The 27,249-nt window shown below is 45.5% G+C and overlaps 1 protein-coding gene across 2 annotated transcripts in view; it reads left to right on the forward strand.

Moving 5' to 3' along the window:
- LOC149464506 (NXPE family member 2-like) overlaps positions 1–27,249 on the forward strand; it is a 95,103-nt gene that overhangs the window by 47,315 nt on the left and 20,539 nt on the right. For both annotated transcript variants that reach the window (XM_089674478.1, XM_089674479.1), the window contains 4 exons: positions 2,659–2,767; positions 9,430–10,127; positions 17,700–17,761; positions 19,964–20,179. In XM_089674478.1, the coding sequence (XP_089530604.1) occupies positions 2,659–2,767; positions 9,430–10,127; positions 17,700–17,761; positions 19,964–20,179 (1,085 nt within the window). The remainder of the gene's footprint in view (positions 1–2,658; positions 2,768–9,429; positions 10,128–17,699; positions 17,762–19,963; positions 20,180–27,249) is intronic.

The raw sequence follows: 27,249 nt of genomic DNA on the forward strand, positions 1-27,249 counted from the left end.
CTCAGAAAAGACAACGGACATACACATACACACAGTGATAGTTGAAATCAATCTCTCAAGTTTATTAGCGGGAAGGAAATTAATATAACAGAAAAAAGAAAGGTGGGGGGCACAGAGTATCAAAAAACTGAGTTGTCAGTAATTGATTGGCTGAATACAAAAAGACAACATTGACGTCAATTCTGAAACGTGATGACAAGTGGAGTTTCACTTTTCCAGGAATAAAGAAAGTTTCTAAATTGTTTTAAAACACTTATCTACTACATACAATAGAATCTCGCTAGATACTTGTCAAGGCTATGAACATGACTTTCTCAGGCCTTGAAATCAGTTACAAGTATCCAACAATTATTTTCCCATGTGACAGAAGTATTTGACTTTTAATTATATCATAACAGAAACAGGTGCTGTTAGTACAAAGAAATAATTGGATACTATCTCCGTCTCTACCAAGGCTAACCTAACATAAGAAATAGAAGAAGAATATTGGGAGTACAGTTCTATAACACATAACTGACACAGCATATTTTCATTAACTCATTCTGGGTATAATACAAAACAATTAATCAACATGTTAGTACAAAATGGAGTGGGGAAAACAAAATGACAGACCTAAAAAACATACATTTCCCTTCAGAGGGATCTAAGTGTCAGAGATTGCTACGTGGACTGGGGCTGCTATGATAGATTTCTAGATATATTGGTGTAGCACTACCACCTTGGATGTTGCTAGAGATTTTTGATCCCCCTATAGTCTTGCACAGCCAGGCATCAAGCATTTCCCCAGAAACTTGCATCCAGAGTCAGAAATCAGTCCTTGAGCTTTGGTTTTGTTGTTTTATTTAGGGGATTTGAACTAGGATAGAGTTAGAGATGTACAGGATGCCCAAGGGTACTGATAAACTGAGGCCAACTTCCTGGAACTATTTACAAGCCTTCTGTACAGCATAGTCTCTGCTGGAGAGCTAACCAGTGTCTCCTTAGTGTATCACCTCAGACCCTTGATGAACTTCTCCTCTTCACCCAGCAATCTGGAGGTACCCCTGAGCTGGGGATCTGGTTCCTGCCACTTTAAAAGATGAACAGTCACTGGTAAATAGCTAATTTGATTTCCCTCCAGAGTGCTCTTTCCCCTATCTGCCCAGGAGGTGCAGGTGTACTCACTCAGATCCTCTCCTGTACCGCTTGCGGGATGGTGGCTGCTACCAGGCCTGTCGGCTGGGTCGCTTCCCTGCCATACAGGTGGTCCTCTCTCAGGGGGCCGATGAGTTCTGAGCTTTCCTCCTTTCCATCTCCAGGCCGGTAGGTAGGCCCCATCTCGCTGGGCCTCCTCACAGCCTCCTTCCTTCAGCCTCACATCTTCCACTTGAACTCTCCCTTCACTCTCCTCCCTCCTGCAGGTGAGCAGGCTCCAACACCTTTAAGGATGATCAGCCCCTTGCCAACCTCTTGTTGGGGATTGGCCAGGACCCCTCAAGAGTGCAGTCAGCCACTCATCAGATCCACCCACTGCCTCTAAGGCCTCCCTCCAAAGCCCTAGAGCAAGGAGAAATTCCAAAAGGGCTGGCCTGCAGAGGCTCTCAGCCCTGACCACAGTTTGATCCCTCTCTGGCTATTACACCTAGGCTGCTTCTCAGCCCCTGTCTAACCACTGGAGTCTAGCTCCCTCCAGCTAAAGTAGGAGGATGCTACACTGGCCATTCCCTGTTACCTCCAGGAAAGGCTGCTGTAAGAAGATTAGTGAGAAGCGCGTCCTCCAATTGTTGATGTTGATTGTTTTGGAGTATCCTGTGACCCTAAACCCCTCTTCTGTTAAAATGTCTTCAAGCAATAACCACTAAAAAAGACATTCCCTAGACTGTGTAATTAGAGCTGGTGACAGATGACTGGTGCTGGCAGTGGAGGGCAGCCTCTGCACTATCAAGGAAAAAACAGTTATTACCAGTGGCGCCTACAGGGGGTAGTGCTATGCAAAGACCAGTCAATAATGCCAATCCCTCCACTGGCTTCCAATTGCCCAACGGATAAAATTAAAAATGCCAACACTGATGTACAAAGCTATTCATAACACTGCCCCAAACTACATCACCAACCTAATATCCAAATACCACCCAAAACGTACTCTCCGCTCCTCACAAGACCTCCTACTCTCTAGTTCCCTGGTCTCCTCCTCCCATGCCCGTCTCCAGGACTTCTCCAGGGCTTCCTCCATCCTCTGGAACTCTCTAATCCATCAGTCTATCACCCACTCTCCTCTCCTTTAGGCACACCCTGAAAACCCATCTCTTCAGGGAAGCCTACCCCGCCCTCAGCTAATTGCCGATCTCCCCCACTCTTCCTACCACTCCGTCCACCATAGCTATTTCCTCCTGTGCCACTATCCCCTACTCCTAGATTGTAAGCTCCAAGGAGCAGGGCCCTCGAACCCCTCGTGTATCACATTGTATTGTTACTGTACTGTCTCCCATTGTAATGTACAGCGCTGAGCGAACTGTTGCCGCTATATAAATACTGTATAACAATAATAATACCAGATCCTGAAACACGTTTTCTGCATTTTTTCACTTTTTAAATGCATCGCCTCTTATAAAAAGACCTTAAATGTATACCCCTACTTACCCCAACAGGACTATGTACTAAAAATATTATCTCTTTCAGAGTTTCAATGAAGAGGATGTCTTATACCTGGAAATATAAGATATGTTTGGCTGTAATTTTCATCTCCATCTTGCTTGCTAGCTTCACATTTCATCTACAGTTGAGAAAGGTATAATATGCAACTTGTATATACTTAGCTGGTAAAGCTGAACTCTGAGCTAATATTGTGTAAATACATTCATCATGTGTACTCTTACTTGAATCTTGGTGTGCTTTGTGAATTTCTTCCAGATATGTGCCCTAATCTAGTATGACATTTTGCTTTCTTGCAATAAAGACCAGTCACTGCTCTCTCTCTCTCCTTGTGCAGAATGACAGGTCTTGTCTCCACCCCCTCCTGTAGTTTTCTATAAGCAACCTGTAGTGGGTGGAGTCTGTTGGGCCCCTCCCACAGCTCTGCTCCCTGCTTTTGTACAGCACAGTGATGAAGTCACTGCTACTTCTACAAGGTGAAAAAAATGGTGCAACGCTATTTCAATAAAACATGCAATATTATATATAAATGCTTAAATGACAATGTTATCACGCAAACCAGGGTGCAGGGGTAGGCAACCTTTCAGAGGATGAGATCTACCTGGACAACATGGAGGAAAGCAAAGATCCCCAGGGGTGGGAGGGGGGGAGTACTAGGGTACTAGGCGGTGCCCTTAAAAAAAAAAAAACTATAAAAAAAGACAGCATGAAGAACACATAGTGTGTCACAGTAGTGTCCTATGTCCCCCTTCACATCACTCCCGCCACGGTACTGTCCTCTGTCCCCTTCACATCACTCCCCCCACGGTAGTGTCCTCTGTCCCCTTCACATCACTCCCCCCCATGGTAGTGTCCTCTGTCCCCCTTCACATCACTCCCCCCATGGTAGTGTCCTCTATTCCCCTTCACATCACTCCCCCCAAGGTAGTGTCCTCTGTCCCCCTTCACATCACTCCCCCCCATGGTAGTGTCCTCTGTCCCCCTTCACATCACTCCCCCCACGGTAGTGTCCTCTGTCCCCCTTCACATCATTCCCCCCACGGTACTGTCCTCTGTCCCCGTCACATCACTCCCCCCATGCTGGTGTCCTCTGTCCCCCTTCACATCACTCCCCCCACGGTGGTGTCCTCTGTCCCCCTTCACATCACTCCCCCCACGGTGGTGTCCTCTGTCCCCCTTCACATCACTCCCCCCATGGTAGTGTCCTCTGTCCCCCCTCACATCACTTCCCCCCACGGTAGTGTCCTCTGTCCCCCTTCTCATCACTCCCCCCACGGTACTGTCCTCTGTCCCCCTTCACATCACTCCCCCCACGGTACTGTCCTCTGTCCCCCTTCACATCACTCCCCCCACGGTAGTGTCCTCTGTCCCCCTTCACATCACTCCCCCCACGGTACTGTCCTCTGTCCCCCTTCACATCACTCCCCTCACGGTAGTGTCCTCTGTCCCCCTTCACATCACTCCCCCCACGGTAGTGTCCTCTGTCCCCCTTCACATCACTCCCCCCACGGTACTGTCCTCTGTCCCCCTTCACATCACTCCCCTCACGGTAGTGTCCTCTGTCCCCCTTCACATCACTCCCCTCACGGTAGTGTCCTCTGTCCCCCTTCACATCACTCCCCTCACGGTACTGTCCTCTGTCCCCCTTCACATCACTCCCCTCACGGTAGTGTCCTCTGTCCCCCTTCACATCACTCCCCCCACGGTAGTGTCCTCTGTCCCCCTTCACATCACTCCCCCCACGGTAGTGTCCTCTGTCCCCCTTCACATCACTCCCCCCACGGTACTGTCCTCTGTCCCCCTTCACATCACTCCCCCCACGGTAGTGTCCTCTGTCCCCCTTCACATCACTCCCCCCACGGTACTGTCCTCTGTCCCCCTTCACATCACTCCCCTCACGGTAGTGTCCTCTGTCCCCCTTCACATCACTCCCCCCACGGTACTGTCCTCTGTCCCCCTTCACATCACTCCCCCCACGGTAGTGTCCTCTGTCCCCCTTCACATCACTCCCCTCACGGTAGTGTCCTCTGTCCCCCTTCACATCACTCCCCCCACGGTACTGTCCTCTGTCCCCCTTCACATCACTCCCCCCATGGTAGTGTCCTCTGTCCCCCTTCACATCACTCCCCGCACGGTAGTGTCCTCTGTCCCCCTTCACATCACTCCCCCCACGGTACTGTCCTCTGTCCCCCTTCACATCACTCCCCCCACGGTACTGTCCTCTGTCCCCCTTCACATCACTCCCCTCACGGTAGTGTCCTCTGTCCCCCTTCACATCACTCCCCTCACGGTAGTGTCCTCTGTCCCCCTTCACATCACTCCCCGCACGGTAGTGTCCTCTGTCCCCCTTCACATCACTCCCCCCACGGTAGTGTCCTCTGTCCCCCTTCACATCACTCCCCCCACGGTAGTGTCCTCTGTCCCCCTTCACATCACTCCCCCCACGGTACTGTCCTCTGTCCCCCTTCACATCACTCCCCCCGCGGTACTGTCCTCTGTCCCCCTGCACATCACTCCCCGCACGGTAGTGTCCTCTGTCCCCCTTCACATCACTCCCCCCACGGTAGTGTCCTCTGTCCCCCTTCACATCACTCCCCTCACGGTAGTGTCCTCTGTCCCCCTTCACATCACCCCCCCCCCATAGCACAAATGTTTTTGTGAAAGTAACATTCACTGCTTTAGAAATATACCCCTCGGTGTTCATTTACAGCTGATGCAGTTGAACACGTTTTTAAATACATATGCAACAGAAATGAAGGTATTTCAATGAACCTAATTTACCTAATTTGCTTTCGTGTGCATTTAACAAAAAAAGTACAGTGTGCTGCATTTTATCTGCACGCAAATGTGCCAGAACACTTATACATGCATATGAATGCACTGCAAATGCATGGAAATAAAACTCGAAATTAACCAGTTCCCGACCGCGCTATAGCCAAAAGACGACTAAAGCGTGGAAGGCTAGTTCTGGGAGGGAATCCATTCATTTACCACCCTCCCCCCCACCGCGCATGCTCCCACAGTGTGCAATCTGTGATCGCTGTGTCTTTCGGACACAGCTGATCATATGTCCAAGAAAAGGGCCAATCAGAGAAACCTTTTACTATGTGATCAGTTGTGTCCAATCACAGCTGATCACAGTGTAAATTGGAAATGCTGGTTATCAGCAGTCATCTCCTCGAGCTGACAGCGCGTGAGGTGAGGATAGCTGGTAACAGGGGCGGACTGACCATTTGGAAACTCGGGCACTGCCCGAGGGCCCGGGGTCAGTAGGGGGCCCCATGAGATGCCCTTGGTACCTTTTTCTTAGGCTTTTTTGAGTTTGGGCAAGGACACAGGGGCCCCATGATCCCCTATTGCCCGGGGGCCCCATGAGTTGTCAGTCCGCCCCTGGCTGGTAAGCAGAATTTCTAAGAGGGATATCTACACTGATCATCAGTGCCATGATGATCAGCTTTGCTCCATCAGTGCAGCCAATAGTGCTCCTCAATGCCCATCTGTGCTGGTTTTCAGTTGCTATCTGTGCTGGTTTTCAGTGCCCATCAGTGCTGGCTACCAGTACCTCCTCAATGCTGGCTGTCAGTGCTGGCTATCAGAGCCCATCGATGCTGACTGTCTGTGCCCATCAGTGCTATCAGTACCCATCAGTACCGCCTATCAATGCCCATTAATGCCACCTATCAGTGTCCATCAGTGCCACATACTGGTGCAGCTTCATCAGTGCCTCCTCATCAGTGCTCATCAGTGCCACATATTTGTGCAGCTTCATCAGTGCCACATATCGGTGCAGCTTCATCAGTGCCCATCAGTGCCACATATTGGTGCAGCTTCATCAGTGCCCTATATCGAAGCAGCTTCATCAGTGCCCATCAGTGTAGCCTTATCAGAGCACATCAGTGAAGGAGAAAAATCACTTATTTACAAAACTTTATAACAGAAACTAAGAAAAACTTTTTTTTTTTACAATTTTTAGTCTTTTTTCATTTGTTTAGCAAAAAATAAAAAAAATCCAATGGTGATTAAATACCACCAAAAGAAAGCTCTATTTGTCTTAAACAAATAATACAAATTGCATATGGGTGCAGTGTTGCATGACCACGCAATTGTCATTCAAAGTTTGACAGCGCTATAAGCTGAAAATTGGCCTGGGCAGGAAGAGGGTAAAAGTGTTCAGTAGGCAAGGGCAGGGGCGGACTGACCATTTGGAAACTCGGGCACTGCCCGAGGGCCCAGGGACAGTAGGGGGCCCCATGAGATGCCCCTGGTACCTTTTTCATAGGCTATTTTGAGTTTGGGCAAGGACACAGGGGCCCCATGATCCCCTATTGCCCGGGGGCCCCATGAGTTGGTTAGGTGGTTAAACAATACCTAAAAAACACACTGAAAACATGCTGCAATTGCATCACAAACACATTACAAATGGGAGTAAACGCACATGTTGAACTGCACACTAAACGCGAGGATTGTGGCGTAAACAAACCCCTGGTGAAGATGAGGCATAACATGGTGCAAGGTTGACATCTAGTGGTTATATAAAGTACAGCAGGGAATACAATATACTGGAATGCATGTAGGAATACTACTGGAAAATGTTGCTTATAATACCCATTCAGGTTTCTATTTTCATTTCCTGATCTAGAAAATGACAGCTGGAATATGATTGGTTGCTAACATTAACTTTCCTAGCCTCCAGTGTGCATAGATGAACGTATGTCTGTAACAAGTATTATTATTATGCTGTCTTTTATTGTAGAGTATTTTTTCCCAAATAACCTGCAATAAAACTGCAGCAGATTCGAATCATTATTACATTTAGTATACTCTATGTTAAATGTGGTGCTAGAACTAGTGATGGCAAAGTCCTGTTGTCTATCCTTGGTATGACATATATTAGGCAGCTGTGGGAGTACAGACTGTACCAGGGATGAACTGACAACTCATGGGGCCCCCGGGCAATAGGGGATCATGGGGCCCCTGTGTCCTTGCCCAAACTCAAAAAAGCCTATGAAAAAGGTACCAGGGGCATCTCATCGCGTCACAAAAAATGTTCTTGTCCAGGTCAATTTTCAGCTTTCAGTGCTATCACACTTTGAATGCCAATTGCGCGGTCATGCAACACTGTACCCATATGAATTTTTTAGCATGTTTTTAAAACTTTATTTTGGTGGTATTTATTCACCACTGGGATTTTTATTTTTTTTTATGCTATATAAATGAAAAAGTCCACAGAGTGGTGAAGGGTTAGAACCATGGTACTGATGAGCCGAGGTCATACACCAGAGCCAGAAACAGACAAGGAACTAACAGAAGACAGGCAAACATGGTTGTGAGCCCCCATCATAATGGATTGGGAGTAATAATAGCTACGAAAGGCAATGGCCATAGGTCTAACCAAATCTTCATTCTCAACCACCAGCACCACCAAAATTGGAACGATTACTCGACTTTTGGTGCAGGTATCCTTTAAATGCTCCTCTCCCCCTACCCTATCTCTTCTCCACGTTCTTTGCTATGCAGCCCAGTGAGAGCTGAACAACCTCTTTATCTAAACCGGTAATTCATTGGTGTAAAAAAATTGTCCACCACAAATGGACAGCATTTCCATTGAAATGAATAGAGTTAGGACAGAAGACTTTTGTAAATTGACATGTGGCTCCCAGAGGGCCACTCAGTGAAGATCTTAGAGGGGCAGGAAGAGGTAAATAGCAAGTCTGACTTGGATGCTGGAGAAATGTTAAATGTTACCTGTACTATAATGAATGAACGACTACCCCAATGGCTAGCAAACCTCTGAAGGCCATAAACTAGTTTTTCCACAGTTTTTGTGTGACGGGAGTCACTTTGATTGGGGGGCCCATGGAACCCAGCTCACTTTGGAGAGGTGGGGAGACCCCTGTCTCAGCTCCCCATATCCCTCTTATGTGTAAATCACCCTGTGCCTGTTGGGGGGACAGGGTGATCTGTCCTAATATTGTGTGGGCTTTGTCTCAGACTGTGTAGACATATTTTGGAGATAGGTGGTGGGGGGGTTGTGGATTGTTTAAAGTTATGTGGTTGCATCCCATTGTTCTATTGCTTGTCTGGCTTGGGAGCAAACTATTATGGGATGTATGTGGTTATGTGTATTAGCTTAGTGGGGGGGGGGGGTCTCCTGCAGCCCTCCCTCCTGATGGGACTGTCTGCTGGTGTGAAGTTTGAATACCTGTGTGTCTCTTGTTACTAAATGTAGATTGCCCCGCCCTGTGTCATTATGCAGGGAGGGGGGATTGTCCCCTGAGTGTATATAATTTGTATCTGTGTTTAAATAAAGTAGTCTACCTCCTGGTTTACTTCAAGACTGGTGTTGTCCAGGGGCAGACTGACAACTCATGGGGCCCCTGGGCAATAGGGGATCATGGGGCCCCTGTGTCCTTGCCCAAACTCAAAAAAGTCTATGAAAAAGGTACCAGGGGCATCTCATGGGGCCCCCTACCGACCCCGGGCCCTCGGGCAGTGCCCGAGTTTCCAAATGGTCAGTCCACCCCTGGTGTTGTCTAGTCTTGTTTGGTCGGCTGTGGTGTCTGTTGTCGGTGTTCAGACGGGGAAGCGGTATTCTAACGGAAGTATTCAAGCGCAGTCTGGGTCGGTTCCGTTACATTTTGTAATTTTGATCCATGCATCCTTCCCTAATACTTTTCTTCTGTGCCTCTAAATAGCTCCTTGCTCCTAGAACACTGTATTTAAAATCAACTTCATAAGTAATTTTTAAGTATTTACCTTTTTTAATCGGTTATTGTTTTTATATTGTTATCTTTTTAGGTTTCCTTTGTAATGTTTACCCTAAAACAAAATGTTATGAGCAATGAGAATACATTTTTTAATGCTACCACACCATCAGACGAAGAGCTTACAATCTTTAGCAAAATGTCTGAACTGGTCCCTAAAGTCACGTTCACCAACATTAATTACGCAACAAGCGCCAAAAACAGCCGAGCAACCATATTTAAAGCAAGAGAGACTTATTGTGTTGGAGATATATTGATTGTCCAGATTGACATGTTTGACCAATTGGGTAATAAAAAAACATACGGAGGAGACTTCATAAAAGCAAGAATATTTTCTCCAAATCTTAAGGCTGCAGCAAGTGGGAGGGTTGAAGACTTTAACAATGGGACCTATCATGTCCATTTCACTTTATTTTGGGAAGGAATAGTCTATGTTGCCTTGGTACTCCATCATCCAAGTGAGGCGGTTTCCTCACTGTGGAGAGCAAGGAACCAGGATTATGGTCTCATATACTTCACAGGAACCTTTCAAAAAGGAACTCAACAAGTCAAGACTGAATGCGGATTCAAACTAAGGACTAATGAAGTCTGCAAATATCGATACGACGAAGACATGGAATCATTTTTTTGCAATAAAGCAAGAGACGTCCATTGTGAATCTTTAACATTTCTTCAGTCCTACAACAGAAATATCTCCTTCCTTTCAGAAGAAGAGAAAAACTTACTTAAAAGGTAAACGGTTTACTTCATTTATGGCTTTCAAAAAAAAATTTAAAGGCCAGTTGAAGTTTCTTTCTTTTTTTTTTTTTACTTGTTATGTAGTCAGGCTGCTTAACAAGCAAATAATATGATGGCTTTTTTACATTTGTATGCATTTGTGATTAAAAAAGTAAGAAGTTGCTATGTGCTGGATGCACACTGGAGAGCCAGACCACTGCCTAGCGGTCCGGGTTTCCCAACAAGACCCTGCACAGTACTCCAATAAACAATGCTGCTCATTGAGCATTATTGATTGGATCATTGTGAGGGGGGGGGGGTGTTGGACCACTTAAGACCATGAACACTGAACTCTCTTTATATATATATATATATATATATATATATATATATATATATATTGGATTGCTGCACATATAAATTGCAGTAATCCAAGTTTCTTTTTTCTATAAATGACCTTTGGGAGGGCCTGATTGCTATGCACTGTGATTGATCATCGTTGTGCACTCCACCCATATTACTGATATATATATATAAATAAAATGTACCGTATATATAAAAACAAATTATAAATACCCTTTTTTCTCTTTTTGTAAGTGATAAAATAACCTCTGTTCTCAGCTGCAGAAAAGGTATGGGTAGACAATGCAAGGGTTGTGTAAGCAGGAGGCAGAAAGACAGCAATACACTGGTCTTCCCAATGAAAAAACTGTCTTGGCTATTGGTTGACAGGCAGGCTGTGCTCCCAGTACAGCCAGAAAACTGACCATGCTGGAAAGGATGTGCTCCCAAGCCTAGTGTGGCCAGTTTGGAATATTAAAGCAGGGGGACTGGCAGGAACACCAGGTATTTCACACAAAGGAAGGAATATAAAGAGAACAGACTACTTTTTATCACAAGTAATTGGTACAACAGACGCATATCAGGAGTATGCAATGTTGGAGTAACAAATATTGTGATCTGATCTTCTGGTCTTAAAGTGTTACTAAACCCTGGACCCTGCATTCACTATATCTGGTCTCCCCGGACCCTGCATTCACTATAACCGGTCTCCCCGGACCCTGCATTCACTATATCCGGTCTCCCCGGACCCTGCATTCACTATATCCGGTCTCCCCGGACCCTGCATTCACTATATCCGGTCTCCCCGGACCCTGCATTCACTATATCCGGTCTCCCCGGACCCCGCATTCACTATATCTAGTCTCTCCGGACCTCGCATTCACTATATCTGGTCTCCCCGGACCCCGCATCCACTGTATCTGGTCTCCCCGGACCCTGCATTCACTATAACCGGTCTCCCCGGACCCTGCATTTACTATATCTGGTCTCCCCGGACCCTGCATTCACTATATCTGATCTCACCGGACCCTGCATTCACTATATCTGGTCTCCCCGGACCCCGTATTCACTATATCTGGTCTCCCCGGACCCTGCATTCACTATATCTGGCCTCCCACAGGACACACAACATGGAAATGCAATAGTTTAGTAAATATAAACTGCTAAATACCTTTTCTCATCAGCAGTTAGAGCAGTCTTGTGACTTCTATCAGTGTTTTCACTGGGAAGAGGAGTTTTCATGCTCCTCTAAATGTCCTATGAGGCTGCAGGACCCCTGACTCTCTGTCTGGACAGTGCTGATTGACCCTGATCACATGCACACTCTCTAGAAATACACACCAAAATGAGCATGTGCAGCTTGCCCCAAGGATTTGTTCTCAGCAGATGGTTGGGGGACAGTATAAGAGGAGGATCAGAGAAGACAGGATCAAATATCCTTTTTGCACAATACAGAGGATTAACCCTTCAGGTTCCACAGTGAGTATAACAAGCATGCTTCATGCAACTGCATATACAGCCGATTTTACTGCTGCGGGTTTAGTAACACTTTAATGCTTTCTAAACTTGATTGAGAACAAGCATGCAGATAAGGAAATTTATGGAAAAGTCAGAAGTCAGAACATACTTGTAGTGGACCAGTCATACCAGTGGACCAGTCACTCAGAATTCTGAAGTATGAAAATTAGCATGCTAGCCAGGCAACTAGCCTTTTCAGAGGGAGAAATGAACATTGTGGCAGAACAGTTCCGCATGGGCTTCCTCGTGCGGAGCGATGCGTCTCAGCTAATGGTCCCTTTGACCTGCTCTTCCAGTGCTCTGCCAAGGCAGGTATTAGAGCTCAAAGCCAATCCTTCCTTGCTATCCCAAACCACGAGTCGGAACTTCGTGTAGGGTGAAATGAATCAATCTTTATTGAACACAGTTCAGTATATACAGCTCCACCCCCACCCCCACCAGACAGCCTGGCAACGGGTTTTCCCCACCCTACAACCCAACAATACAGTATGAACTTTATAGAAGTGAAAGACTACAAGGCCACATTTCCCTAAACAAACAGTGAAGAATGCCTGTCTACATAACAGCTGCTAAACATATACAGCTTTACCAAGGGGAGAATGGGAAGACCACTTAACAAGGGGATACAACCAGAACAGAAAGCGCAAAATGTTATCACAAAGGGACGGTTCGTCACAAACATGCTTTCCCTGACACCAGTTTCCTTTTAAATTTATTACACCATTGAGGAAATTGTATAAATGAAACAGAAAGCAAATTACATGTGTCTTAAAGTGGTTGTATAAACATATACCCACTGAAATGACTGGTCTCAGGTGATATACATAAATTAAATAAATCCTCTACACACGTTGTACAAGTTTATCTGGAGTGATCTCTTCTCTACAGCCTTCTGAAACACACAGGTCAAAGGCTTTTTTCTCAACTCCAGTGAGAGCGGGAGGGGATCTGACATGACATAGAGCAGGTTGCTGAGTGTAACCTAAGTGTCAGGGCTCCAGGTATGACCAGAGGTGTGTGGACTGACACAGGGAAACGCAGGCTTCAGATATGGTATAAACAATATGATTTATTAAGACTAACAATACAAAACGCAGTGCAAAACTAAACATAAACACAGTGCAAACAAACCAAACCACCTACAGATAACAATACATACAATACAAAGAGTAGTCAGGCAGGCCGGGTCAGTAGCAAACAGGCAAACGGAGTACCAGGAACAAGCGGGAGAGTGGTAGGGGTCACAAGCTGGGTTCAGTAACTCACAGGCAGCGTGGTACAGAGGGTCGGGCAGAGAATGGTCAGGGTCACAAGCCAGGGATCAAGCAGGAGAAGTCAGCAGAGGTCAGAATCAGACAGTTTCGGCAACAAGTCAGACAGGAACAGGAATACAGGATACAAGGTACAGGGGCCCATGGAAAAACACACCAAGGCCCTGACTGTGAGTCTGGCCATTCCTTAAATACAACCCCTGCAATCAGCTTCAGGTGTTTGGCTGATTGCAGGGGTGAGTCTCTGATTGCTGAGAGCATCCGCTGGCCAGCTTTGGTACTGCAGCCCACCAGGTGAGTCCCACCATTATTGGCAAGTCCATTCCTGACACTAAGTATATAGTCATCACTAAAGAGAATGGGTAGTTTTCAGTCTTTGCAGTATCAGGAATATTAGTATCAGGGGAGTTAAACAAATAATCAAACAGCAATGTGCAACTTGATGTTTACTGAATTAATGCAGGATAAATTGACAATGCATACAAAATGGTAAAAGGGTATGCAATAAACACAGAACAAAGTGTAACAGTTAATGCAACTATTACCATAACAGGAGCTTCCCAGGGGCAGTTTCCCATTAAATGCACTAAAAGGCAGTACAGTACAGGAAAAGAGATTCCTATAGAATGAAGTATAAGGGAGAACCACTGTGACTTAAATAGTACAATATAGTTTGGTCTAGTACAAATGCAGTTACATATGATTTCCTGGGAGTAACACCTTTTACATGAAGGTTGACTGCAACTGGTAGCCCAAGTGGTCAGCCACAGAAATTTATGACTAGCTCTGCAAAGAAAAGGCAGAAGAGGATAGACCAAGAAGGTGCTTCTAAGTGCAGTATATCCAGAAGAATCTTTAATAATGACAGTTAGAAACACTTACAAACCTGTATTTATAACAGGCTCAATAAAATCGTCAGAGTGCAGAGGCTCAATCCACCATGCCAGAACCCGCTGTGCCGACCAGCAGCTGCAGGGGTGGCTAAGGATCAGTTGTCCAAGATGGCCACTGCAAGTTCCGGGATTGCTGGAGCGCACGCTGTCCAGGAGAACGCAACCGGAAGTGATGTAGGTTAGGAACGGGCGTGGAACGGTGACGCGTTTCGGAGCATGTGCAGAGCTCCTTCTTCTTCTAGACGTTGGACTTAGCCAGATAATACAGGTTTATTCACTGCAATGAGCCATTCATTTCTGGGTGCAATTTCAGCAAATACTATTGCAGTTTACAAAATGTTTTTCAAAGGGCTGTACAGAGATAGATAACATATTAAAGAGCTATCTGGCGACCAAAAACATACAAAATATGAATATACAATATTTTATATTCAGGTGTAAGGTAAGTATCCTGATGTAATGCCCTTCAGGTTCAGCTAGGGGAGTTAGATCTTTTTTTTAAGACAGAGGCTTGTTAGGAGCCTGGTCATGAGTCAGCCAGGTTACTTTAGATCAGGGCTGAGGGCTTTGCAGGTCACTTCTCTGATACCTCCTCCTGCTCTAGAAGCTGGAGAAGTTTCTAAACGTCAGTGGGTGAGGGTGAGGAGGAGCTGGCCTGCATACTTAAGAGACCTTGGTCAATCCCCAAGCAGGAGGATTGGCATGGGGCCAGGAAAGCCCATAAATATGATTGAGCCTGATCAGTGGTTCAGTGTCAGGTGAAAGATGGAGGGAAGGCTGGAGTGTGGAGCCAGGGAGGGGGCCCAAGGAAGGAGCCCACCTACTGGCAGGGTGCTGAAAAGGAGGATCTCTCTTCCTCAATGTCTCCTGAGAGAGGACAGCCTGTGGTGCAGGGAAGGAGCCAGCCCAGCGTCAGGCCTGAAGGCAACCACCAACCCACTAAGCTTGCAGATGAGACAGCATGAGTAATCCTACACTTGGGATAAAGAGAGAGGGCAGTCAGGTAGAGAACCCAACTAGCTCCTCATCTGGGACTGTTTCAAGTTGGCAGCTTCTAGGTCCCCTTGCCCAGGGAATACCCTCAGGCAGCTGGGTGAAGAGGAGGATTCTTCTAGGGTCTGAGGAGGTACCAGGGAGAGCTTTGGCAGCTCTTAAAGGAGAGACTAGTTTTGGTCCACATTTTTACACACAGCTGTCCTCAAGTTTGCATTTCCTTGGGCATCCCCTCAACCCCATTCAAGTTCTACAGTATAGAAAATAAAAATCATTAAACCAAGACTGTTTACTGACTCTGAGTGTAAAGTGTGGAAGAAAATGCATGTTGCCTGGCTGTGCAGAACTGTAGGGGGGACCCAAAACCTCTAAGGAAATAGTGCTACAGGTCACTAATAATCTAGCCTTGAAAGTCCCATCTACACGGGGGATGTCACATACCTTAAATAGTGAGCCTGACGTGAAGAGGCAGGCCTCCCATACAGCTCCGGCTCAAGGGCCACTAGTAGTAGGACAGTAGCCACAGGAGCAAGGTGAGGTATGAGTGCCTGTGATCAGTCCAGTAGTAGGTGCGTGAGTGATAGTCCACAGACAGGTGAAGAAGCAGGACAGGTTCAAGGTGGACAGCTAGGCATGGATCTTGCTGGACGGCAGGTTATAGGTAACAGCAGGAAGCAGAATCCACATGCGGACTTGCCAGACTGATGAACTGTAGCCAGCAGGAAGGCAGATGCGAAGTCAGACGAGACGGGTTGGTAACAGTCGGGCAGATCAAGCATAGATGGCAGGTCACAGGCCAAGTCAGCAACAGAGGTACAATCGGACATGATCAGGAGGCAGAAGAGTAGTCAAGACAATTCGGGGTCGGGGCAGGTAGCAGACAAGCAAAGATCAGGAACAATGCGGGTAATAACAGAGGTCGGGCACAAGGATCAGGAACACACTCAGAACCAAACAGCAATGAGACAAGACTGCAGCCAGTTTAAATAGCCCTTTTGGCGCAAGCATTAGTGACAGGCACGCGCCTGGATGCGCGAGTGCGCATGCACGCGCCTGGATGCGCGAGTGCGCATGCACGCTTTTGCCCAAATCCATGCACATCTGTGTGACCCAATATTGTTCTGCGCATGCGCATGTTTCTGCGCATGCGCATATTTATGCACCGCGAACCCTCACTTGCACTATGGACAAGCCTTTCCTGACAGGGGAATTTAGTTTTGCATATTCCTTAAATAGGGATGTTGGCAGGTGTATGGGGGTCTTCCTTCATTTGGTATAACAGGTCTCTAATAAACTTCCTAGAACACCAGGCTTCATAATATTTACTGTATATATTGGAGGCTACCATTATTTCTTTTTGCCGCAATCCTGGAGCTGGGCTTTAAGGGTTTGTTAACCACAGAAAAGAACCCCTGACACCTTCCTTTTTTCAGTACTGGTCTGCAAATTCGTGTTTCTTTAAACTGTACAATGCATGTTGAAAATGTGATAAACAAAGCAATGTGACAACAACTCTCAGAGTATACCAAAAATATAAAAGATGCTACTGCCAGGGGAGGCTCACAATAATCACTCCTTTTTTCTTTACTTCCATTTTGCAAAAATATGGCAGCAGTCACAACAAAAAAAAGGACTTAGCCCAAAATATTCCTTAAACCCTTATAAACGTAAGCTAATTAGCTGAAATTCTGAAAGTCACATATACGCATAAAACATTGCCTAATGCAAGAAAAACATTTTGGAAAGATAAAGCCCATCTTAGCTCAATGTATAGAAGCCATTCTCAACCAGGGTTCCGTGGAACCCCGGGGTTCCTCCAGAAGTTGCTAGGGGTTCTTTGAGCTGTGGCTGATGGACCTTCCATTTGATGTTTCCTGTATAGATCCAGGGCCAACATTACTTGCCAGAATCACTTGCATGACAAAAATGATCTTATCAGCTGCCCATAATGGTGGCATTCTGACAACCACTGTATGGGGGCTTTCTTTCTATTGGCCACCAATGTAAGCAGGATTTTGTCCAATGAATTGGTTTTAGCAGGTGTTACTCAAGAACTGAAACTTACATTAAGGGTTCCTCTGGGGTAAAAAAGGGTGAGAAAGGCTGATGTATAGTATCATTTTACTTTTGTTAGCATTTTGTAAGGAGGACAAAGAACCATTGGGAGGCCAAAGGTAACAATAGTCACCTTTCATTACCATGAATGTTTATGGTACATTTACCTCCTAGTGTGCTTTTGTCACTTGTCCCCCTTGTCTCTTGTCTCCTGGTCTTCTGTATTCAGAGTCTTCTGAGTTGGCCAACCATGGATGATATTATTTTTGCATATGGCTCTTGGCTCTTGCCCTTCTCTGAGATTGTTCACTGAGTTGCGCATGCTTAGCAGTCAGTGTAGAAAAAACATTATTAGCAGGTCAGGAAAGAATTTTTATGGCAGAAAAGACTTAAACAGTCTCTCCTGCCATAAACCTATTCCTGCTAACAATATTTAAAAAGTTAAGCATAGTTGCACTTTAACCAATATACTTTAATCAGCTCCACTGAAAATATCTCTTTTGTTTGTTTTGTAGGCAAAATATAGGGGTCAATATTCCAGGAGATTTTCAAAGCATAAAGATATCTGCATGCTCAAGTAAGTTTTCCTGTTTTTCTCTATCAGGACTTGTTAGAAAACCTGTCACAAGAGAAAAATAGAGGCTACCATTGCCGACTAAAATACCCTCATACCTGTTCAAGCAGTGCTCAGCTCTTTGGCAGACACTACTACTGGTGTCATAGTATTATAGAAGAGAATAGCCCATAAAGAAATTCTGTTTTGGGTGAATGATAGATTTAGATTCCCTAATAAATATATAAATAAATAAAGTGATCTAAACCCCTGGAGGCCAGATGTCTCTCCAGCCCTGAACCCAAGCTTGGCTCTTCACCTGAGTTTCTAGTGTCATCTGCAGCAGTGTGTTTTATATGTACGCTCATGGTGAAACCTCTAAAAGGCTTGAGATAGATTACTACTGTGTCATTCCCCATTTAATCTAGTTGTGCTTCCAATAAGAGATATGAAAAGCCAAACCTGACCTGGTACAGTTGTACAGAAGGTAGAGATCTTACTACATACTGTATTTTCTGGTTAGTTGTAAAGAATTCTAGGGCAATCACACCCATAGTCATATGCAGCTTTTCTCATTGCTGGAGGATCTAACATGAGGAAGCAAAGTCCTGCTTCTACCTCTACCTCTGGCTGCTTTCACACAGAGACACAATGCAGAACAAGGCATTGTAAGCCAGTAATGGGGAAAAGCTTAGCTGCACGGAGACCACAGGTAATACTGGTTACTAGTCCTTTACCATCTGCCTGCCTTTTGTGGGTACAGCTTCCAGAGCTCAGTTCCTCTTTAGAAAAACTCTTAGGCAGGTCATAGATGATGCGATTTTCTTTCCTTCAACCTGTGGTTGCAGGAAAGAAAATCACTCGATTTCACCCATCAACACAGACACTGTTGATGGGGGGAATCCCTCCCTCGGGGGGATGGAGGGTGGCACGGGAAGTCATCCTTGCCAGGAGAACACACTGACTATTGCTAGCGGCTATAGCTACTGGCAATAATCACATGTAAAATGCTGGTTGTACACAAGTCATACATTCAATTGAATTAGGTACAATCAGCCTGACCATAAATAGTTTGAATCTCGGCTGGTTCCTGTTGAACCGAATGAACTTCAAACCATCTATGGCTGGTTTTAGGGATAAGAATCCTTTGATGGAAGGTGCAATTATCTGTCTTAAGAAAGATGACCTTGCGCCATGTCGAAATAAACTGTATCATTAAGTGATCACCTTTAAAGTCCAGTAAATGCCGCCTTATCTTTTGGATTATCTGACTCACGAGAGTAGGTCTCCACTGACCACCAACTAAGTGCCTTGTGTTAAATGTTCTCTGCACTATGCCAAGTGTATGTCTCCACCAGGGGCGGACTGACCATTTGGAAACTCAGGCACTGTCCGAGGGCCTGGGGTCAGTAGGGGGCCCCATGAGATGCCCCTGGTACCTTTTTCATAGGCTTTTTTGAGTTTGGGAAAGGACACAAGGGCCCCATGATCCCCTATTGCCCGGGGGCCCCATAAGTTGTCAGTTCGCCCCTGGTCTCCACCCAGTTAGAACAAAGGCTTTCTCCTTGCCCTTAAGAAGACCCTTTTGCCTACAGATCACACAACATAAGGGGGCACAGCCTTGGTCACATCCTTTTTAGCCTTCCAAGAAAAAGGTTACATTTGGGTTGACTAATCCTTTAAAGTATATACAATATCTAGCAAAAAATATTTTTTTTTTCAGTTTTGGATAGAGCAGAGAATGCTTGGGACCCTCTTATGCTGGCTATACACATGCCAGTCTCCCAGCAATTTCACCTGTTCCATCCAGAATTTAATTACAAAGACAATCAGACACATCAAAACCAACGCTTTATGTGTCTAGAAACTGTTAGTGGTAGGTTGTGTTCTGCCATTTGATCATATTTCAAATATTGAATGTGGTAATAATTGCCTGTAATTTGAAGTATTTGTTGAACGTTTAAAAAATTTGTAAATGGAACAGGTTTCCCCATTTTAATTGACCTCCACCTCTTGTTCTGGTGACATCTGTAAACTTTTGGATTTCCCATTACTAATAGTCAACAAGAAAAAGAGAGGGGGGAATCTCGCCATCTAGGATCCGAAGCAGCAACAAAAACCCAACAGTGGCCCAAACCTATCTCAAATGTCAGCAAAAAAATAAAAAATTAGATACATTTTTGTGAAAGAATTGTAGATTGTCAATTGTTTTCTTCATTTCCGTAGACATTTTCTCACATCTAGAACCATGTACAATTGGAATGAAATCCCCATTTCCAAGTGGATTTGTGTTTCAAGATACATGGAGACCTGCATTTTGTGAAATTCTCAACCTTAACACCCAGGAGCAGATGTACACCTGTTTAAAGGACAAGATGGTGCACATTTTGGGGGACTCAACCTTGCGGCAATGGTTCTACAGTTTAACCAATGTATTGAAAGGTAAACCAACGTTTTTTTGTGATATAGTATGATCAAAAACATAGATGCATTTGGAAAAGATATTTTAAACAGAGATAAATATTATTTTCAGTATATAACTTTTAGTTGCTGGTAGCTTGCTGCAGAACATCTGCAAACAGGACATTCAGAGCACAAGTATGAGCTCCACTATGAGCACACATTTATTGATACTCTCACAGTGAACCTTAATCCCTTCCTGAACTTTAAAGGATGAGTTCACCTTTGCTCACGTTTTTTTTTTCCCTCTAAATTCCAGCTCCCCTATGTACCAACATAGCATTAATGTACTTCTTTTGCAGGAATTCAAAAGCTTTCCATTTTTTGTACACAACTGTTCTGTTAGTAGAACCTGCTCAGATGCTCACACACTAGTTAACAGGAGACATTTTATTAGGTGCTTCTAGCTGCCATTATACATGTGTCTGCCCTAGAACTACAACCAAAGAGAGGCCATAACACAGTTGTACCAGTATCTAAGTAGTGAGACCCCTAGAGGCCATACACAGCATATAACATATTGCTACATCCTTTCTCTTTTAAATAAAAGAACAATGAAATATAACAAACACAAAATGGTCAAGTAGAACATAGCTATAAATTAGATATAATCCTTGAGGTGAGCCGGCTTTCTGATTGTTCTGCCAGCTCGCGTAACATATGAGGTTTCTTCTGATTCTGGCAGTCTATTTTCTGGGACTGTCTCTCTCTGCCTAGAGACCTCCCTATGCTCCTCAGCAGTTCCTGTTTCTTTGTTGCTGGTATTCATAGTCTCATCGCTTTGAGTGTCCATATACTGTTCCCAGGGCCCTGTATCATCTCCTTCTTGTGTTTTTCTCAGATGTCTCCGATTTCTCCTCCATCTTCTTCCTTCCTCTGTTATAATTTCATAGGACCGTGGTCCCAATTTCTGTACAACCTTCGCTTTTTTCCAGTGTTTGTCATATTTCCCTATTGGCTGAATCCGTACATTGTCATTGCTCTGGAGAACAGGCAGATCTTTTGCAGATTTATTATAATAGAAAGCTTGCCTATCTTGATTCTTCGTTAGTTTGGCTTTAACATTGCCCACAAGCTTTGGCTTTAGTAGTTGACCTGCAGTTGGTAGGAGAGTCCTTGTACGTCTACTCATAAGCCGCTGTGCTGGACTGGTGTCTAGGCCTTGTGTGGGTGTGTTTCTGTGGTCCAGTATAGACAGGTATATCTCTGTACCTGCCTGTTTTGCCTTTTGCATGAGTCTTTTGGCTGTTTTTACTGCTGACTCGGCTTTACCATTACTCTGCGGATATCCAGGAGATGATGTCTGGTGCTCAAATTCCCACCTCTCCCTGAATTTTTTGAATTCTTCCGATGTAAATTGAGCGGCGTTGTCAGAGAACAAAATATCCGGAATGCCATATCTGGCAAAATGGGCCTTGAGTTTTTTAATTACTGTTTTGGCCCTTGTGTCCTGTAAGTAGTCTATCTCCCAGAAGTTGGAAAAATAGTCCACAGTTACCAGATATTCCTTGTCGTTCCACGTGAACAGATCTGTTCCTACTTTTGACCATGGTCTGTTTGGAATTGTATGTGGTTGCAATGTCTCTTTCGGTTGCTTATCATTGCACGATGCACATATTTCACACTGTGCTATAAAGTTTTTTATGTGGTCATTCATTCCAGGCCAATAAACATATTCTCGTGCACGACGTAGACATCCTTCTACACCTAAGTGAGTCGAGTGCAATCTTTCTATAATGTCTCTTCTAAGTGATTGTGGTATGACAGCTCTTTCTCCTTTAAAGATGATTCCATGCTGCACAGAGAGTTCATCTCTTATGTGAAAAAATGGAGAAACCTCCATTGGAGCATGCTGCTTGTGTTTTGGCCATCCCTTCAAGATGACAGTCGATAGGATCTGTAGAGTTTTATCTTCCGCTGTGCAGGTCTGTATTTGTTTCAGTCTGTCTTTTGAGACAGACAGATATTCACACATATTGATGCTTTCAATGTCTTTTTCTTCTTCATTTGTGATGGGTAAGTAAGCTCTGCTTAGGGCATCTGCAATCAGTAAATCCTTCCCTGGACAGTAACAAATGTTAAAATCATATTTCTGAAGCCTTAACAGCATACGCTGCAGTCTTTTTGGGGCATTCAGTAGTGGCTTCTTTGTAATACTTTCTAAAGGCTTGTGATCTGAATGCACCACCACTTGTCGACCGTAGGTGTACTGGTGAAATTTCTCTAACCCAAATACTACCGCTAGAAGTTCCTTCTCGATTTGAGCATATCCTTGCTCTGTTAGAGTTAACGCTCTGCTTGCATATGTGATTGGCTGTTTATTCTGCATTAGTGTGGCTCCAAGGCCGGTTTCTGAGGCATCACATTGTACTACCACTGCTTGATCTGGATCAAAATATTTTAGCGTTGCTGCGTCTGCAATAGCATTTTTCACTGACTGAAAAGCAGTTTCATGGCTTTCTGTCCATTCCCAGAGTACGTCTTTGTGAGTTAGCTGTCTCAGTGGCTCACACATGTCTGATAAATGCTTGCAAAATTTGGAAAGATAATTCACCATGCCCAGGAATCGTTGTACTCCACGTATATCTGTAGGTGTCGGCATGTCCTGTATCGCCCTCACCTTCTCTGGATCGACTTTAACACCATTTGAGGTAAGAAGATGTCCAATATATGGTACTTCTGTCATTTTTAGTTTGAATTTTTCCAGGTTCAGTTTGATTTGTTTTTTTCTACATCTGTCTAAGAATTGTATCATCTTTTTATCGTGATCCTTTGTTGCGGATTCTAGATCATCACTAGAGATGAGCGAATCGAAGTATCCGAAGTGGAATTCGAGTCGAATATCGGAAAAATTTCGATTCGTGCCGAATCCGAAAAACAGCCTAATTCGGACGCGCGAATCGAAATTTTTCCGAAAATGGCGGCTGACATGTGCGGCGACGGAGCGGGGATGTCGGGGAAGGCGCGCAGACAAGGCGCGCTGCCCCATAATGCATTCCTCAACGACATGTGATCGCATCAGCCAATCAGCAGCCAGCCAGCCAGCACTGTGTAATGGTCGAGGTATATATAGCGGCCATTTTGGAAATCTTCATTTGCCTGCAGTCATTGAACAGAGGCAGACCGCTCTGTACTAGGGACAGGGACAGAGTTAGGGCCACAGAAACGAGAATTGGGGACAGAGAGAAGTTACTTAGGGACAGAGAACCATTACTCAGGGACACAGACTTGTTAATGAGGGCCACAGAATCGTTATTTAGGGACAAAGAAACGCTAGTTAGGGCCACAGAATTCATACTCAGGGACAGACAGAATTTTCACTCAGTGCCAGAGAATTGTTACTTAGGGCCACAGAAACGTTATTAGGGCCACAGAATTTTTACTCAGGGACAGACAGAATTGTTACTGAGTGCCAGAGAATTGTTACTCAGGGACAGACAGAATTGTTACTGAGTGCCAGAGAATTCTTACTCAGGGCCACAGAATTCATTCTCAGGGACAGACAGAATTGTTACTCAGGGACAGACAGAATTGTTACTGAGTGCCAGAGAATTGTTACTCAGGGACAGACAGAATTGTTACTGAGTGCCAGAGAATTGTTACTCAGGGACAGACAGAATTGTTACTGAGTGCCAGAGAATTGTTACTCGCACAGACACAAAATTGTTACTTGCACAGACACAGAATTGTTACTGAGTGCCAGAGAATTGTTACTCAGGGACAGACAGAATTGTTACTGAGTGCCAGAGAATTGTTACTCAGGGACAGACAGAATTGTTACTGAGTGCCAGAGAATTGTTACTCAGGGACAGACAGAATTGTTACTGAGTGCCAGAGAATTGTTACTCAGGGACAGACAGAATTGTTACTGAGTGCCAGAGAATTGTTACTCGCACAGACACAAAATTGTTACTTGCACAGACACAGAATTGTTACTCGCACAGACACAGAATTGTTACTCAGGGCCACAGAATTCATACTCAGGGACAGACAGAATTGTTACTGAGTGCCAGAGAATTGTTACTCAGGGACAGACAGAATTGTTACTGAGTGCCAGAGAATTGTTACTCAGGGACAGACAGAATTGTTACTGAGTGCCAGAGAATTGTTACTCGCACAGACACAAAATTGTTACTTGCACAGACACAGAATTGTTACTCGCACAGACACAGAATTGTTACTCAGGGCCACAGAATTCATACTCAGGGACAGACAGAATTGTTACTGAGTGCCAGAGAATTGTTACTCAGGGACAGACAGAATTGTTACTGAGTGCCAGAGAATTGTTACTCAGGGACAGACAGAATTGTTACTGAGTGCCAGAGAATTGTTACTCGCACAGACACAAAATTGTTACTTGCACAGACACAGAATTGTTACTCGCACAGACACAGAATTGTTACTCAGGGCCACAGAATTCATACTCAGGGACAGACAGAATTGTTACTGAGTGCCAGAGAATTGTTACTCAGGGACAGACAGAATTGTTACTGAGTGCCAGAGAATTGTTACTCAGGGACAGACAGAATTGTTACTGAGTGCCAGAGAATTGTTACTCGCACAGACACAAAATTGTTACTTGCACAGACACAGAATTGTTACTCGCACAGACACAGAATTGTTACTGAGTGCCAGAGAATTGTTACTCAGGGACAGACAGAATTGTTACTGAGTGCCAGAGAATTGTTACTCAGGGACAGACAGAATTGTTACTGAGTGCCAGAGAATTGTTACTCAGGGACAGACAGAATTGTTACTGAGTGCCAGAGAATTGTTACTCAGGGACAGACAGAATTGTTACTGAGTGCCAGAGAATTGTTACTCGCACAGACACAAAATTGTTACTTGCACAGACACAGAATTGTTACTCGCACAGACACAGAATTGTTACTCAGGGCCACAGAATTCATACTCAGGGACAGACAGAATTGTTACTGAGTGCCAGAGAATTGTTACTCAGGGACAGACAGAATTGTTACTGAGTGCCAGAGAATTGTTACTCAGGGACAGACAGAATTGTTACTGAGTGCCAGAGAATTGTTACTCGCACAGACACAAAATTGTTACTTGCACAGACACAGAATTGTTACTCGCACAGACACAGAATTGTTACTGAGTGCCAGAGAATTGTTACTCAGGGACAGACAGAATTGTTACTGAGTGCCAGAGAATTGTTACTCAGGGACAGACAGAATTGTTACTGAGTGCCAGAGAATTGTTACTCAGGGACAGACAGAATTGTTACTGAGTGCCAGAGAATTGTTACTCGCACAGACACAAAATTGTTACTTGCACAGACACAGAATTGTTACTCGCACAGACACAGAATTGTTACTCAGGGCCACAGAATTCATACTCAGGGACAGACAGAATTGTTACTCAGTGCCAGAGAATTGTTACTCAGGGACAGACAGAATTGTTACTGAGTGCCAGAGAATTGTTACTCAGGGACAGACAGAATTGTTACTGAGTGCCAGAGAATTGTTACTCGCACAGACACAAAATTGTTACTTGCACAGACACAGAATTGTTACTCGCACAGACACAGAATTGTTACTCGCACAGACACAGAATTGTTACTCAGGGCCACAGAATTCATACTCAGGGACAGACAGAATTGTTACTGAGTGCCAGAGAATTGTTACTCAGGGACACCTAATCGTTGAATTAAATAGTATGTCAGACAACATGCAGAGGAGTGGCAGAGGAGGCAATGTTTTAGGAGCGAGCAGACGTGGCAGCAGAGGAAGGGGTCGAGGCAGCAGTATTCGCAGCCAGAGGCCAGTGCTCCCGGTGTCATCCAGCGGTCGTGTCTCCACCGACAACCCTGCCGTCATTGATTGGTTGGCTCGGTCGTCTTCCTCTTCCCAGGTCACCTCTGACACCTACAGCCAACGGTCGGTGGGTACGTCAGACACAACCGTTAGTTGGCATGGCCCGGGAGCAAGCCCACTGAAATCACGTGTCCTCTACCTGCCCCTGTCCTTTGCTGTTCCCTCACCAAGCGAAGTATCGCATGCTGTGGGCTCAGCCCCACTGTACAGTGAGGAAGAGCTAACAGAGGGCGGTCAGGAACGGGGGGAGACATCGGCCTTTTCAGCAGCCAAGCGAACAAGTACTGGCGAGGAGAGTGGCTCGGTAGCCGGTCTAGAGACAGGTCTGTCTCCTGACCCAGACGCAGCCGAGGGGGCTAGTAGTGAGGCGGAGACCCTACTTGATGATGAGGAGGTTGATCGCACTTGGCAGCCTCGTCGTCATCAGGCAATTTCTTCCGCATCATCAGGAGAAGAGGGTGGCAGCTTGGCAGCGAGCAAAACAGTCGGTGGGTTGCCCAGGAGACAGCAGCAGGGTCGCATCAGTGTCAGTGGAGCCAAACGTCCACGGAGTAGAGCACCAGCTCCACTGCAGCCTACCACCACGGCCAGTAGTGGTGCCGGTGCGCACGGAGGAAGTAGCAGTCAGCCAGTGAAGAGTAGCGGGGGCAAAGTTTCCTACTCGGTGGTGTGGCAATTTTTCCTCAAGCCGCCCGAGGAAGTAAACGTAGCCGTATGTCGACTATGTGGCCAGAAATGCAAGCGTGGCCAGGGGGCCCATGTTGGGACTACAGCGTTGCGTCAGCATATGCAGCGTCACCATTCGGTGGCCTGGGAAAACCGTGATAAACATACGGCGGTTCTGCCTGCCCCAGCCCCCGCTCCATCACCCGCTCCGTTACTTGCTCCGTCACCCGACGTCGTCAATCGCCCTCTATCAGCCAGTCAAGGCTCCAACACCTCTGCTGAGGGGAGTTGTCGCTCGTTGGCATCTTCCGCTCGTTCAGATGCTCCTTCTCCTGCTACTCCTCTTCTCGGATTCCGTCAACAGTCTTTCTTGGAATCCGTATCCAAGAGACAACAGTTTGCGAGCACGCACCCGACGGTGCATTATTGAGTGAAATGGGTGGTTTTTCCACTCAGCGGACAGGAGTGGAGGAGCAGGAGCATCTGGTAGAGGAGGAGGAGGAGGAGACAGAGGACCCAGACGCACCGTGGCAGTATGCTGTGGAGATGGAG

The sequence above is a fragment of the Staurois parvus genome, unplaced genomic scaffold (genome assembly GCF_062004578.1).
Source record: "Staurois parvus isolate SC_StPar_1 unplaced genomic scaffold, SC_StPar_1.0 ptg000151l, whole genome shotgun sequence".
In the NCBI taxonomy this organism is placed as follows: Eukaryota; Metazoa; Chordata; class Amphibia; order Anura; family Ranidae; genus Staurois; species Staurois parvus.